Genomic DNA, 13,479 nt, shown 5'->3' on the forward strand with positions numbered 1-13,479 from the left:
CGCGGGGATGAGCGAAGGGGAGAGCGGTGCCGCAGCCTCCCGGGATCCGCCGCGCCCGGGAGTGCCTCGGAGCGTCAGGGTGCGGCGTCCGAGCCCCGGCCGCTGCCGCCCCGCAGCCCCGCCTGTAGCCCGCGGCAGCGACGTGGCCGGCGGCAGAGCCGGGCGGGTGGTGCTCGCTCGGCGGAGAGGTGGGTGAGTGTCCCCCCGCGGGGCCGGCGGTCCGGTTCTCCTCCCTCCCGCAGGGCTGGCACGGACCGTCACCAGAGCCCAGCCCGCAGCCGGCCCGGAGGGACTGTCCCCCTCCTCTCCCGCGCGGTTTTTCAGGCCCCGGGGCCCGTTAACGGGCCGGGCGAGTAACGGCGGCGCTGGAGGCGGCGGACGCGGCTCGGGTGCTGCTCCATCCGTCCCTGTGCCTCCCCCGCCTCAGTGAACGCCGGATCATCCCGGAGGTGCTGCTCTCGCTCCGCTTTTGTAGCACTTCTCCTTGCTGGGATTAGGAGCAAGAATGCTTAAAAAAATATTTAAGGATAATAAGCGTGTGATTTATTTAATCCTTTCAGCTGATCGGTACTCCATAGATGCAAGTCTTATGGGAAACCAACCTCTTTCTGCCACCTTCAAGAGTCCTCCCTGCGTATATACATTGTTTATACCCCTTTGGTGGTCCTCGTAGCATATCCTTCTCTCCTTATCGCTCTCAGCAACCAACTGAAGGGAGGTTGCAACCAGGTGAGTGTCTGTCTCTTATCCCAGACTAGAGACAGGGGGACACAGTCTTAAGCTGCACCAGAGGAGGTTTAGGTTGGACATTAGGAAGAAGTTCTTCACAAAAAGGGTGATTGGGCATTGGAATGGACTGTCCAGGGAGGTGATGGAGTCACCAACCCTGGAGGTGTTTAAGGAGAAGACTGGAAGTGGCACCTAGTGCCGTGGTCTGGTTGACAAGATGGTGTTCAGTCATTGGTTAGACCTGATGTTCTCAGAGGTCTTTTCCAGCCTGATTGATTCTGTGATTATGATTCTGTGATTCCCTTTTTTTTTTAAATAAGAAAACAACAACTGTAGAACAAGATTATGGCTTGTGATGTAAGCATCTTTATATAAATTAACACAAAGCAGTAAAATACACTTGTTTCACCTGGTTTAAACAGTTTCTAGAAGTACTATTTATAGTGTGTTTTCATCTTGCTGTCCAAAGGGCACTGACAACGAGACAGCAGAATGAAGTTTGAGTGTCGCAGTCGATTTATGTGTTGCACCAAGGCAATCAACCAGACCTTTCTGCTTGGAGGAGTGTTTATTGTCTTGGGTTCAAGTAGAATCCTCCTGATGAAGTACTCTGCCAATGAAGGTACTGTTGGGCAAACATGATGCACCTCAAATAAGAAAGAGTTGATGTTTTGGGCAGATACACAAAATCCCTAATTTTCCACCTCAGAGTTCTTTGCATAAACATCCTATTATATGTATAGGGACATGTGTTTCTGCACTGGAATGTCTCTGTATAATCAGTGATCTAACATAAAGTGATAATTTGGATTGTAGAGTATATGTGCTACCCTTAAAAGATGAGGCAGTGAATTATTTTATAGCTGATTTTTCAAAGACTGAAGTGTGTGTAAGCACTATTGATGGTACATGTCTTGACTGAAATATTTTTATTGCAACAGGCTTAGGACAAAAATGGTATCATAAAACTGACTAATATTGCTAGTCCTGGGAGAAGGTTATGTCATCCTGAAAGCCATATTTATTCTGAGAGTAAAAAATACCATACCACTCTTTGGGGAAAACATTCCTGCTTTTAATTTTTTTTTTTTTTAAAGAGAGGTGTTCTTGAGTTCTTACAAAAAAGTTCTGCTGTAAACTGGGACCAAATGAGGAAAGATTTCAACCCAGAAAGGAGGCTATTCAGGAAGTTATATATCATAAAATTTGGAATATTTGTAATGAAAGTGCTGATATAGCCTTTTGCATTTATGGAAAGTGACCAAAATTCTGATTAGGGTGGTTAAAATAGGTTCTTGCTCGGATCATGAATGCAAGAGTCAGAATCTCATTGTGTACTCTCTCTGATTTGCCTAATCCCACAGATAACAAATATGATTACCTTCCTACAACAGTGAACATGTGTTCTGAAGTAGTAAAACTGGTCCTGTGTGTGGTGTTGGCACTATGGAAGAGGAAAAAACGTAAGTACCTATGTTTAAAATAACTAAAATGTGTTGACTTGCTAAGTCTTGATGTCCTTCAAATATGTTCATTTTGTTTGGAATTTTTTTAATGATAGATGACACTTTCCATTACCCACAGATTTTGCATTGCAGGTGATTTTTCGTTTTTTCTTTCTCGACTTTTCCATCCTGATGTAAAAACCTTAACATAACTATGAGAGATTAACCTCATAGCATTTCAAAATGGTAGAGAACAGATATTTAAATTGGAAGAGGGTCTCAGGCACTGGAGGCTCATGTTAAATTGAACTGTTGTTTTTGTCTGTGGAACAGTCATGGCTTTGGCAAGCTAATGAAATTTTTACCTCCACAGTTTGGTACAGACTTACCTAAGACAGTAAATATATTCAGTCAGTGTTTGCCATCATTGGCTATTGCTGTTTACATGTTTTCTGGTTTTCTTTCTTTTTTTTTTTTTTTTTCTTCCAGATGTCTGAGTTTTGCTGAACTCAATGTGTCGGTGCTTCAGGAGAGGATTAGATAACATTGTATAGTCTTAAATGTGTGCTAACAAAGTACTTCTGTCATCAACTCTAGAGTAGTCTAAGGCTTATCACAGTCTTCCTCCTAAAGTTTGTGTCCTGAATACCTAAGTAAATGTCATTCGTTGTGCTTTGTCCTTTCTTTCTTCCTAGTGAGTTCTGGTTTAATTTGTGTTTCTGGCATTACTGGCTGCCCTGTGGATGGTCTATGAAGGGGCCCACTGTCTGTGCCATTGTTTCAGTTCTAGTTTTGATCGATAATCAACAGAAGAGTCATACCCAGTAATGATGCCATTATTATGTGGGGACTCTGGAGTGCTTTTTGGCCCTCAGAGAATGGTTGATACTTCAATTTTTGTTCCCAGTGATAGGGGTAGCAGGTTCTGTGACATTTTCTCTGCTGAGGCAAGAAAGTGAGCATCTATAGGCACAAGATTGCTGTTCTTGCTGTGTATTCTGCCCTGGAACTGCCCTCATCTTGCCAGAGGGCTGTGATACCTTGGTTTTTAATGACCAGTGATGTTCCTGAATAGAGAACAGTGGTACCTATACTGTTACACAGGAATGGGCTTTTGATAATAATAAAGATGTCTTTATTACTGATTTCTTTTCCTTTCAGAAAAGAGTTGTATGGATCATCCCATTGAATGTCTTTCCTGGAAGAATTTATGTAATTTGATGAAATGGTCAATTCCTGCCTTTCTTTACTTTTTGGATAATTTGATTGTCTTCTATGTACTGTCCTACCTCCAGCCAGTAAGTACACATATACTGAATAAAGGAACTTCCAATGTCTTCGTGGTAGGTAATACTGCTCTTAGACTATCTACTGTTGTAAAACTGGCAAGGCAAAATTTACTAGTGAAAGAATAATCTGTTACCTGACCACCCAGACCTTCCCATTCTCTTGCCCACTGCTCAGTGTTGTACAGCTTTTAGCAGAGAAGAGTCTTTGTATTTTCTCCATCCAAAGTGATTTAGAAATGTAAAAGGCTGAATTGCTAAAGTACTGGGCAGGTTTTTTACTTTCCCTGCTTTGGTTTCTTCAACTCTATATTTTTCTTTCAATCCATTTGTTCATCTTGCTATTATTTGAGCTGCACTCTTCTGTGGGGGTTTTGCCACTTTATGTATGTGACATAAAGTGAGTAAATGTAATCTCACAAGGGGAGTAAGTGTAACAGGAACTGAGGAGAGGAGGAAGAAAACTGACTTAACTTTTGTATTCGATAGTTATGTTAAGGCACAAGATTTAATTTGTACTTTCTTCTAGCTACACTCATTTTTTTGAGTGAATCTGCATATGCTCAGGAAATGGTACAGTTTTTGTGCTTTCTTTTAGTTTTGTACTATGATACTTTTTGATTCAGAATCTACATTTGAAGTAAGATGAAAACAGATGGTTTGTGCTTGCTATAAAGTACTGTGGCTGCCCCTGTTGGACATTAAAAGGAAATGCTTTTCTGCCTTCTCTTTCAGAATTTCTCTTTAAAATATTGTCCTTTTAGGTATAGATTTCTGTTGGGGACAAGCTAGTCCAGAGTCTAGAATAGGACCCAGCTGAGAAAATCTAATTAAAATGAGGAGTTGGGTATCTTAAAGTAATGTACACAAATGCTTGGTTCTGGGGTTTGTTGTCTGGGGTTTTTTGTTGGTGGATTTTTTTTTTTTTTGCTGTTGGTGGTGGGTTTTTTTTTTCAGTTGGTTGGGTTTGAGGTTTTTCAGTTTTAGGAAGGAAATTCAGCTGTAATATCTGCCAGAACAAAGCCTGATATTTAGGAGATTGCATAAATACAATTGCATCCTTAAGCAATTTGATTTGGCTCAGTTAAAGTAATCTTTTGTAGTATGCACAGCTTTTATTTTGCTTACACACACCCCCAGACATACCTTGTCTCCTTCCCCTCAGAACATTGGCTATAAGATTCCTCTTTTTAGAACTTTTAGCATCTTTAACTGGATATATTCTATGATGGTTAGCTGAAATTGTAACATTATTATGACAGACAAGTATTTAAAGAGACAGCTAGACACTTGTAAGATAGAATATCTTGGCAGCATACAAGACTATGAATGTGAAAAGATGGAGGCAAGATGCTTAAAGGGATTTGGCTGTATCTGACTGAATTTGGTTTCATGTGAGTTTAAAAACAAAGTAGGTTTGGGACTATGTAGTACCTGGGTGAGTAGTTGCTTGAAGTATAGAGTTGCTTTGCTGAGATTTTTTTGCTTGAGGCTTCAATTATAGCTATGGATATTTTAGTGGCTAAATTTCCTAGTGATAAGACTTAACTTTTAAAGAGTTTGTTTGTGACACGCAAATTAGTGGCATGGAGATCTTTGATATTCCTTTTCATCTAGGAAGGAGGTCCCTTGAGGCTTCAGAGAACAAAGCAACTCAAAATTAGTTCTTTTTAACTACCCTTCTTAAGATTTTGATCATATTATGTTACCAGATATTGGATGGAGAGCTTTGACTGTAAAGCAAAACCAGAGTACGCATGGAATGCTTTTACATTTTGCATCAGAATCCTTTTTTCCTGAATGGTTTCTGCTAGATTTACTTGTTTATTCAATATTTTTCTCTTTCCACAGTCTTCATTTAATATGAACATTTATTGAGTTTTAATTTTGCAAGGTGGAAAATTGTGTATTCTTAGGCAGATATCTCTTGTGTCAGTCACTCCTCAGCTTACTCGAGACCCTGTGTTGTACTGTTTCATGGGAATTATTATTCATCAGATAGTTTGTTGGAATAGAGAGGAATGAAGATAATGGGAAAAGGGTCTGTGCTTTTCCTCTGGTAAATAGGAAAGGCTCTGCTCTTGCAAAATTGGGAATGTGGAAATGCAGATGAGAAAACTCAAGACAAAGTCTGTGTTTTGTACTCCTGAGTCCATATATACTTTTGTATAAAACTGTCTAAAAAAGTGAGTTCACCATAAGGATGAATCGGAGGAAGGACTTGAGATATTTGCATCTTTTGTACATGTACTGACTACACAGGGCAGGCCTGAATAACACACAGCTTCCAAAACATCCCAACCTCCAAAAAGAAGGGTTTTTTTTCCTGCTGGTCCTGGTAGATTCTGATCTTTGATGGTAACTGCAGTGCTTGAAAGAGCCTCTTCTTGGTCTGGTGTCCCAGTATAGAGTGTCTTAATACAGAGACAAAACAGACAATCCTTGCCACAAGGAGTTTGCAGCTGACATTATACAGTTATTCCCAAATTAGACAGTAGCTTTAGAGTTGTCTTCAGTTGTACTTTGAAATAGCTGACTTTTTATTACAGTTGCAGTCTTGAAAATTCATGCCAAGCACCTTCTTACCTTTCATAAATTATGCAGCAAATGCACTTGACATACAAGAAGTTTTATTTTCTGCAAGTGCCTTGTCAAAGTCTGGGATTACCTGAGCACTGCAAATAGCACTGCAGCCAGAAGCAGCCTCACCTTTTTATTCTTTGCTTATTTTCATTTTGGAGCAACTTCCTCCTTTGTGCTGACGCAGCTGGTTGTGCAGCTGACTGGTCAGCCTGGCTGGGGAACTGATCTGATAGAAAACTAAACTGTTTTCTGTTAAATAAGCTTTCTGTTGCATTGGTTTCCTCACATCTTGGTTTCAGTACAGCTTTCCCCACTACAGTTGAACTTGGGCTGTGTGGTTTGCATGAGATTTTTGAAATGGGCCTTGAATGTCATTTCACGGGTGTGTTATTCTACCACTTGGGTGAGGAAGAAAATTCAGTACCAGTGCTTTTCACTCTGTCACCTTGCAGAGAGGTGAACACTTGAAGTCTGTAGGTTTTTGGTATCCCACTGTGTTTGGAGTATAACTTTATTCCCCTTTTTCTCTTTCAAGGCAATGGCTGTGCTCTTCTCAAATTTTGTCATTATAACAACAGCTCTTCTCTTCAGGATAGTACTAAAGTAAGTAGTATTTACTAAAATAAATGAAATTTTTGATCTTCCTAGCCTTGATGAAGTTAAGTTACATTTCAACTCTTGATGGGAACAGTAATTCTCTTTTCTTGTGGCTATACCAGCTTGGAGAGATGGTTTTGTTTTCTACATCTGAAGGTATAGGAAATATTAGGTTATTAGGACTCCCTTCATATTTCTACACATTTGTTCAACTCTAATAGAAAACAATCATGATTATATAGTCATTGAATGGTCAGAATTAAGTTTGTGTACTTTCATTTATACATTAAATCTTTTATTTCATGTTTACCAGTACTTCTTACCAGTCTGTTGCAATGTAAATGTGATCTAGCAGAAGGGGATGAGATCTGTACGAGTGAAAGACAGAGGTGTCTTTGGTGTCAGTCCTGATGAGTTTCTGGTCAACTGCCTAATATGTTTTGAAAAGCAATTATACATCCCTTCTTCATTATTCATGTGACAAAAGCCAAACTCTGTCCCGTGTGTTCCACTTTGCCTGATTTATGCTCTTTATGATGTGATTTAGATTCAGAAAAGACTGACAGGGAAATGGATATTAACTTTACATTCTAAAATTTGCTTGTGTTGAATGTGGTGCAAAGATGTGTTTCCTTGCAGGTGTTAATAGTCTGTGTCTGACAGTCTGACTTGAAATGCTTTTTCTCGGTTTAGTTTTGTGTCTCTTGTGGTGTCACAGTTCGCCTAATCTTCCAAATTTTTGATTTTCACCCAGATAAACAGGCTTTGCTTGAGTGAAAAAACAGTATAAATAATTCTAACAGTCTTATAAATTACATTCATAGATTTGTAAGAGTTACCATCATAAAATGCTAGGAAGGGGCACAAAATCGTGGGGGAAAAGTGAAGTGTAGTGAAAGTTTACCAAAGAAATGATGAAATTATTTGAATGTATGTGATTTTATTCATCAGACCAGTATTCTCGTGGATACAACAGTTGCTTTTAAGTTGTTAGGCAATCAGTATCTAGAAATAATGGGATCTTGAAAGAGTTTCCTTTTCCTTATCTCTTCAGGATACTCCATTTTGCATTTCTTTGATTACCAGGCTGGACCCCCTTTGCCTTCTAAAACGTGTTGCGTTTTGGCATTTTACTGTTAATTCTGAAAAACTTCTGAAAAGACTTTTCTTTGTGCCTGTCTGTCTCCTTATCTGTGTGGCATGATGCCTTTATGTGGTTTATAGACCTGGTTCTTCTGTCATTTAATTTATGCCACTGTGTTTCTAAATTTGGTGGCTCTTTTTGTCCACTAGGCGAAGACTCTCTTGGGTACAATGGGCATCTCTGGTGATTTTATTCCTGTCCATCGTTTCCCTGACTCGAGGAACTGGAGGCCATCAGCAAAGCTTGGCTGCACATGGATTTCATCACAGTATGTTTTTTAGTCCGTCTAACCACTGCCTTCTCTATGCTGGACCTGAGGAAGCATGCGTGGAAAAAGGCAACTGCGTAGCACCAAGTTTCCTTCACAGCTTCCAATGGAATGTCACCAATACCATGGCAGGAGCACTGAAACCTCTTCGCCTCAGTCTGGGCCATCTGCTTATTCTAGTGCAGTGTTTTGTTTCTGCCCTGGCCAACATCTACAATGAAAAGATGTTGAAAGATGTGGATCAGCTTGGTGAAAGTATCTTCACGCAGAACAGCAAACTCTATGCCTTTGGGGTGCTGTTCAATGGGCTTATGCTGGCACTGCAGACGAAGGACCGGAGGCAGATAGGGAACTGTGGCTTCTTTTATGGGCACAACATCTTCTCCGTTGCTCTTATATTTGTCACAGCTTTCCTGGGGCTGTCTGTAGCCTTCATCTTGAAGTTCCGAGACAACATGTTCCATGTTATGACTGCTCAGATCAACACTGTCATCATCACCACAGTGTCTTTCATCATCTTTGACTTCAGACCTTCTCTAGAGTTCTTTTTGGAAGCTCCTGTAGTGCTTCTCTCCATATTCATCTATAATGCCAGTAAAGCAAGAGGCCTGGAATATGCCAGTCTGCGGGAAAGGGGAAAACTCATCAAAGGAGATGGATGGGAGAGGTCAAGTGGGGTAAGGCTTTTCTGTACTTGTCTTCCATGGTTTTCTCTTTTGTTTCACCTCCATTTATGCTATGGAATGTTTGGAAGACTCATCTTGGATGTGACCACACTCATCCCTCAACACCAAAGCTCCTCAGTATTTCTTAAAATCATGGTATTGCTTTCCATATGCTGCGGTTTGAAATCATGAAGCCTATATAGGCATTGCTTTCCTGCTTTAGGCAGTCCTGTGAGCAACTTCAGCTTTGTACAAGTCCTTTCTTGAAAACTTTGTGAGCAAGACAGTTTGCTTGCCCGGGGGATTCAGAAATTGGAATTGACTCCTGGGAAATAATTGTATTTAAGTAGAACTGATAAATCTCTGTAGCTTAGCCCATATCATGAAGAGGTCAACATGTATGATGTTAAGATTCTTTCTACCTTAACAGTCAAAGATAGCTGAAGAGAAAAAGGTAATATTCAAAATACTGAGTTTTAACACATTTTTTTCTTCTTCTTGCTAAATATTTCTTCCAGGCCTGCTAGTGGTTTTTGTTCTAATTTGAATAGTGATCTAGTTAACTAGTACATGTCAGGGAGGGCTCGCTCTTAGATCTGCCCGTCAGCTGGGCAGAGCAGTGACCTGAGGGGAAGGGTTAGTGCCTGTGCCTTCACTCTGCCTGTAGGGATGGATTGTGGATACACGCTGAAACCAGCAGAGAGCACTGTCCCCACTGAAGTCTAAGAAACACTAAACTTGGAAGAGAGATTTTTCAGAAATTCCACAAGGTGCCTTTTTAGGTTGTTGTTTAATGAGCAGTAAATAACACAAAGTTGTATATTTTTGGTATGACAGGTGTCATCTATTTTAGCACTAACAACTGAACAGCTGTGGTAAAAACAAATAGCACTATGTGAACAGGCTAAGCCAACTGTATCTTGGGTTGCGTCAAAAGCAGCGGAAACAGCAGGTTGAGGGAGGTGATTTTGCCCCTCTACTCTGCTCTTGTGAGGCTCCCACCTGTGGTACTGTGTCCAGCTCTGGGGATGTAGATCTGGTGGAGTAAGTCCAGGAGAGGGCCACAAAGATGATGAAAGGGCTGGAGCACCTCTCCTCTGAAGACAGGCTGAGAGAGCTGGGGCTGCTCAGTTAGGAGAAGAGAAGGCTCCAGGGAGACCTTATAGCACCTTCCAGTATCTAAATGGAGCTGGCAAGAGAACTGGGGAGGGACCTTTTACAAGGGCATGACGTAGAGATAGGACAAGGTGGCATGGCTTTAAACTGAAAGAGTGTGGATTTATTTAAATTAGGAAGCAGTTCTTTCCTATGGAGGTGGTGAGACACTGGAACAGGTTGCCCAGAGGACTTGTGGATGCCCCATCCCTGGCAGTGTTCAAGACCAGGGTGGATGGGGCTTTGAGCAATATGGTTTAGTGGGAGGTGTTCCTGCTCATGGCAGGGGGGTTGGAACTAGATGATCTTGAAGGTCCCTTCCAACCAAACCATTTTATGATTCTAGGCTGTTTTAGGCAACAAGTCACTACAAAGTATTAAAGATGCAGGCAGTATTAAAGATGAGCATGTATATATCCTAAACCTCATAACACACTGGTGAGAAATTTAAATTACAGCATCTTGATTTTATTATAAGTGATGCCTTCAAAACAAACCTTGCTCTTTTTTTTTTTTTTTTTTGGTGTTAATAACAAGATGACTTTTGCTCATGTTGTTCTCTTTTGCTTCTGGTTCCTGTAGGATGGAGAAGAATTTGAGAGGTTGAACAAGCCAGGCAGTGACATCGATACAGATGAAGATTCCCTCTAGCATGAGGCTGGCTCAGAGGAGTGCTATTGCTCATAGTGAGAGAGAGTTAATCTTTTATTAACAGGGTTGTTTTTCCCCACTGGCAGACTAATCGAAACTGTTTTGGGGCTGGATCTCAAACGTGGTTGCGGACAATATTCAAGCTGTGTATATGGAGATTTGTATTCCTCTGTGCCTGTCTCCCAGTGTCTGGGGAAGTGAAAATCTGGAATGCCTTTGTAGCAGCTGGTGAATTTTACATGCAGCTTATATGGCCTAACTTTGAAAGAGCTTGAATAAAACAAAAATGTGTTGAACAGTATGAATGCATCATAGGGTCTTTTTTTTTCATGTTTACAAAGGCTTTGTGTAGAGGCTTAGTTTGCACTGGGGCCACTATCTGAAAACAAATATTGTGTAGCTACAGCGATGCCCTTCAATATCTGGAGCACTGAGCAAAAGGGTACAGGTGGTACTATCATCTGGTGTTGCTCCACCCTGTCAGACTGATAAGGTCTTGGATTAATTTTGTAGAGAGAGAAAACATTCTGCAGAATACCAGGCCTAGTGATCTTGGAATTGCTGTTGAGGCATCTGCTGGATTGTATTTTGAGTGAGATGAAAAATAAGTGAGGTTCCAAATTATTCAGAGAATTTTGAAACTGGGAAGGGAATGGGGATGCTGATAAGGGATTCTTGGTATGTTCCAAAAGCCTCTTCTCTCATAGCAGGAGAAAACATGTTGGTTTATAATTTCCTCCCTTCAAAAATGTGTCTTTCATAGTTGAAAGATACTGTCAGAAGAATTTTTAAGAAGATAAGCAATGAGTTCAGTGTCAGAGTCTCATACCACAGTGTATAGTAAGCAGTTAGTGATGCATTTCTCTGGACTGAAGACAGTCCTGCCTTTGTTCCCCTCTGCCACTCTGTCCAGGCTTAGTATATAGAGCTTACTTATGTGTACTGTATTATATTAATATAGCTTATTGCTATATTAATTAACTTAGCTCCTGTCATTAATCCATCAAGAGGGGCAGCCTGTTTCCATGTGTGACCAATGACTGTCAAGTCATAAACTATGAATCTAAAATTATTTTTTTTCTGTATTAATTTCTGTCTAGTATATATTAAGAATGACTGTACAAAATTCATTTACTGTTGTGGTTGAAAAATCTTTTGCATCTAATTTCATTGTGCATGGATAGTAGGCCATTTCAACACAAGGGACCCTCGTTGTCTGCATCTGTACTGAATAGGAAGGCATATTTCAGTGTAAATTCCAGAAATGTAGTTTTTATTGGTTTATGATGACCTATATTGGGAGATGAAACTTGGAAAAGAATGCTCAAACTGTTGAAGACTTAGTGGCAATAAGACTTTTTTTTCATTCCATACAGCTGTGCAATATATACCTGCCTGAGTTCATTGTCTATTTCAGTCATAGCAGGTATTTCCAAGAAGAGTGAAAGTACTGTTAGCTTTAGATTGCTTTGCATTTACATGAGCAGTAGTAGTTTTTTACATGAAGTAAAAGCAAGTTAGAACATAGAAATCAGCCTCATCCCTGTAATGACAGGGCATCAAACCAAAGATGAATGTCATCTGTACAGATGCAAACATATGTTTGACATTCCTACCTGAAATATCAGCATTAAGAGAAATGAGATATAGAAATGACTGATCTGCAACAGCTCTTGTCCTGCTGAATGATTTTCCCCTCTAATTTTCACCAATGCTATCCTGTGTGGCTTACTTGCAAAAGCACTGGTGATACAATTGTTGATCAAAGTGTTTACTTGCGCTGTGGAGTTGGTCCTGTCTAACATGTAGAAATCTTTCTTTTGGCTTCAGGTTGGAGGTCTCAGGGAGATTATGTTGGATGGCCAGGCAGGTTTCTTAAAATAATGGAGGAGAACTGTATATCTCCTTTGCAGCAGGAATGTTAACGGATGCCTAAAAATGGGTAAGGATTTGCATCATCTTAGCAGTAAAATAGTGTGTATAGTAACCCAAAAGCATAATCATGCAATTTTTGGCAGCAGTACTACTCATGGCAATGGTCAAATTTAGTATGTAAATGAGATTTGTTAGAGGAAGTGACTGTAAAGGATTGTCAGCTGGAGAGCAGCCCTAGTTAGCAAGGGGGAGCAATTCTCTAGTTACACATCTTAGATAGATCATGGGAAATCTCTCTTGATTAAGTATTTCCACTGTATGGAAACTTCTCCATGTTGGAAAGCTTAACTATATTTTGCCTTAAATGACAATAGGGAAATTTATGAGGATATTTTTGGAGAGCAGCATTAGTTTGGCACTCATAGCATTTAGTGAATACATTGGGCAGAGAGCTTTTTCTGAGCTTTGATTTAGAGCCCAGATTCACAAACATTTGAACTCAATTGCTGCTGAGGATGTTATGTTCCTCCCTCCAGGTTTGAGGAAATAGTTCACAAAAAATCCCAGGAAGAGAGGTGTGTTCATGTTTCTCTTGTTTATAACAAGCCAATTAAAGCAGTATTTATTTTGGTTAATTTCAGCTATTTTTTGAATGTAGCAGCTTCAAAGACAGACTGTGGATGAAAACAGCCATCTTGGAGCTGAATCAAATCTGATAAATATGTATAAAAAAAAAAGTTTTTCTTTATCATGTGGAATCTTCCCACAAGATCTGTAGGAGTGGGATCTTCAGCTCAGTAAATGTGTCCGTGAAGTGATGCTGCAGGGACAGATCCAGTGCTTTGGGTTTGATTTGTGTTTTGCCAAATGAAGTGTTCATTTGGAGTATTGTAGCTCCCGAATGCCTATAGCCTGCAAGATAACTACATGTTGTCATTGAAAGGATATTTTGACTTGATGTTCCTTCTGGCTTTGCTTTTAGTTTTCCACAGGGAGAAGTAGGTTGCAAAATCAGGATTTTAAATAATTGCTAAAAGTTACTGGTAATTTCGAGCCATTTTGTAATGAAGGCAGAAGTGGG

General features: G+C 40.2%; 1 protein-coding gene across 5 annotated transcripts in view; it reads left to right on the forward strand.

Annotated features, from left to right (window-relative positions):
• The first annotated feature begins 116 nt into the window (after positions 1-116).
• The window catches only part of SLC35A5 (solute carrier family 35 member A5), a 65,643-nt gene continuing 52,280 nt past the window's right edge, over positions 117-13,479 (forward strand). For 2 of the 5 annotated variants that reach the window (XR_003529347.1, XR_003529346.1), the window contains exons 1-9: positions 324-449; positions 561-729; positions 1,199-1,351; positions 2,094-2,192; positions 3,336-3,472; positions 6,579-6,646; positions 7,934-8,729; positions 10,455-10,558; positions 12,354-12,465. Coding sequence is in view for 3 of the 5 variants with exons in the window: in XM_027653646.1 (XP_027509447.1) it covers positions 1,222-1,351; positions 2,094-2,192; positions 3,336-3,472; positions 6,579-6,646; positions 7,934-8,729; positions 10,455-10,523 (1,299 nt within the window). In the remaining 2 variants the exon portion in view is untranslated. Of the gene's footprint in view, positions 193-323; positions 450-560; positions 730-1,198; positions 1,352-2,093; positions 2,193-3,335; positions 3,473-6,578; positions 6,647-7,933; positions 8,730-10,454; positions 10,825-12,353; positions 12,466-13,479 lie in introns of those variants that run through there. The other 3 variants (XM_027653646.1, XM_027653645.1, XM_027653644.1) reach the window with 3 other exon arrangements.

Source organism: Corapipo altera, unplaced genomic scaffold (assembly GCF_003945725.1).
Source record: "Corapipo altera isolate COAL_440 unplaced genomic scaffold, ASM394572v1 61, whole genome shotgun sequence".
NCBI classification, from domain to species: Eukaryota; Metazoa; Chordata; class Aves; order Passeriformes; family Pipridae; genus Corapipo; species Corapipo altera.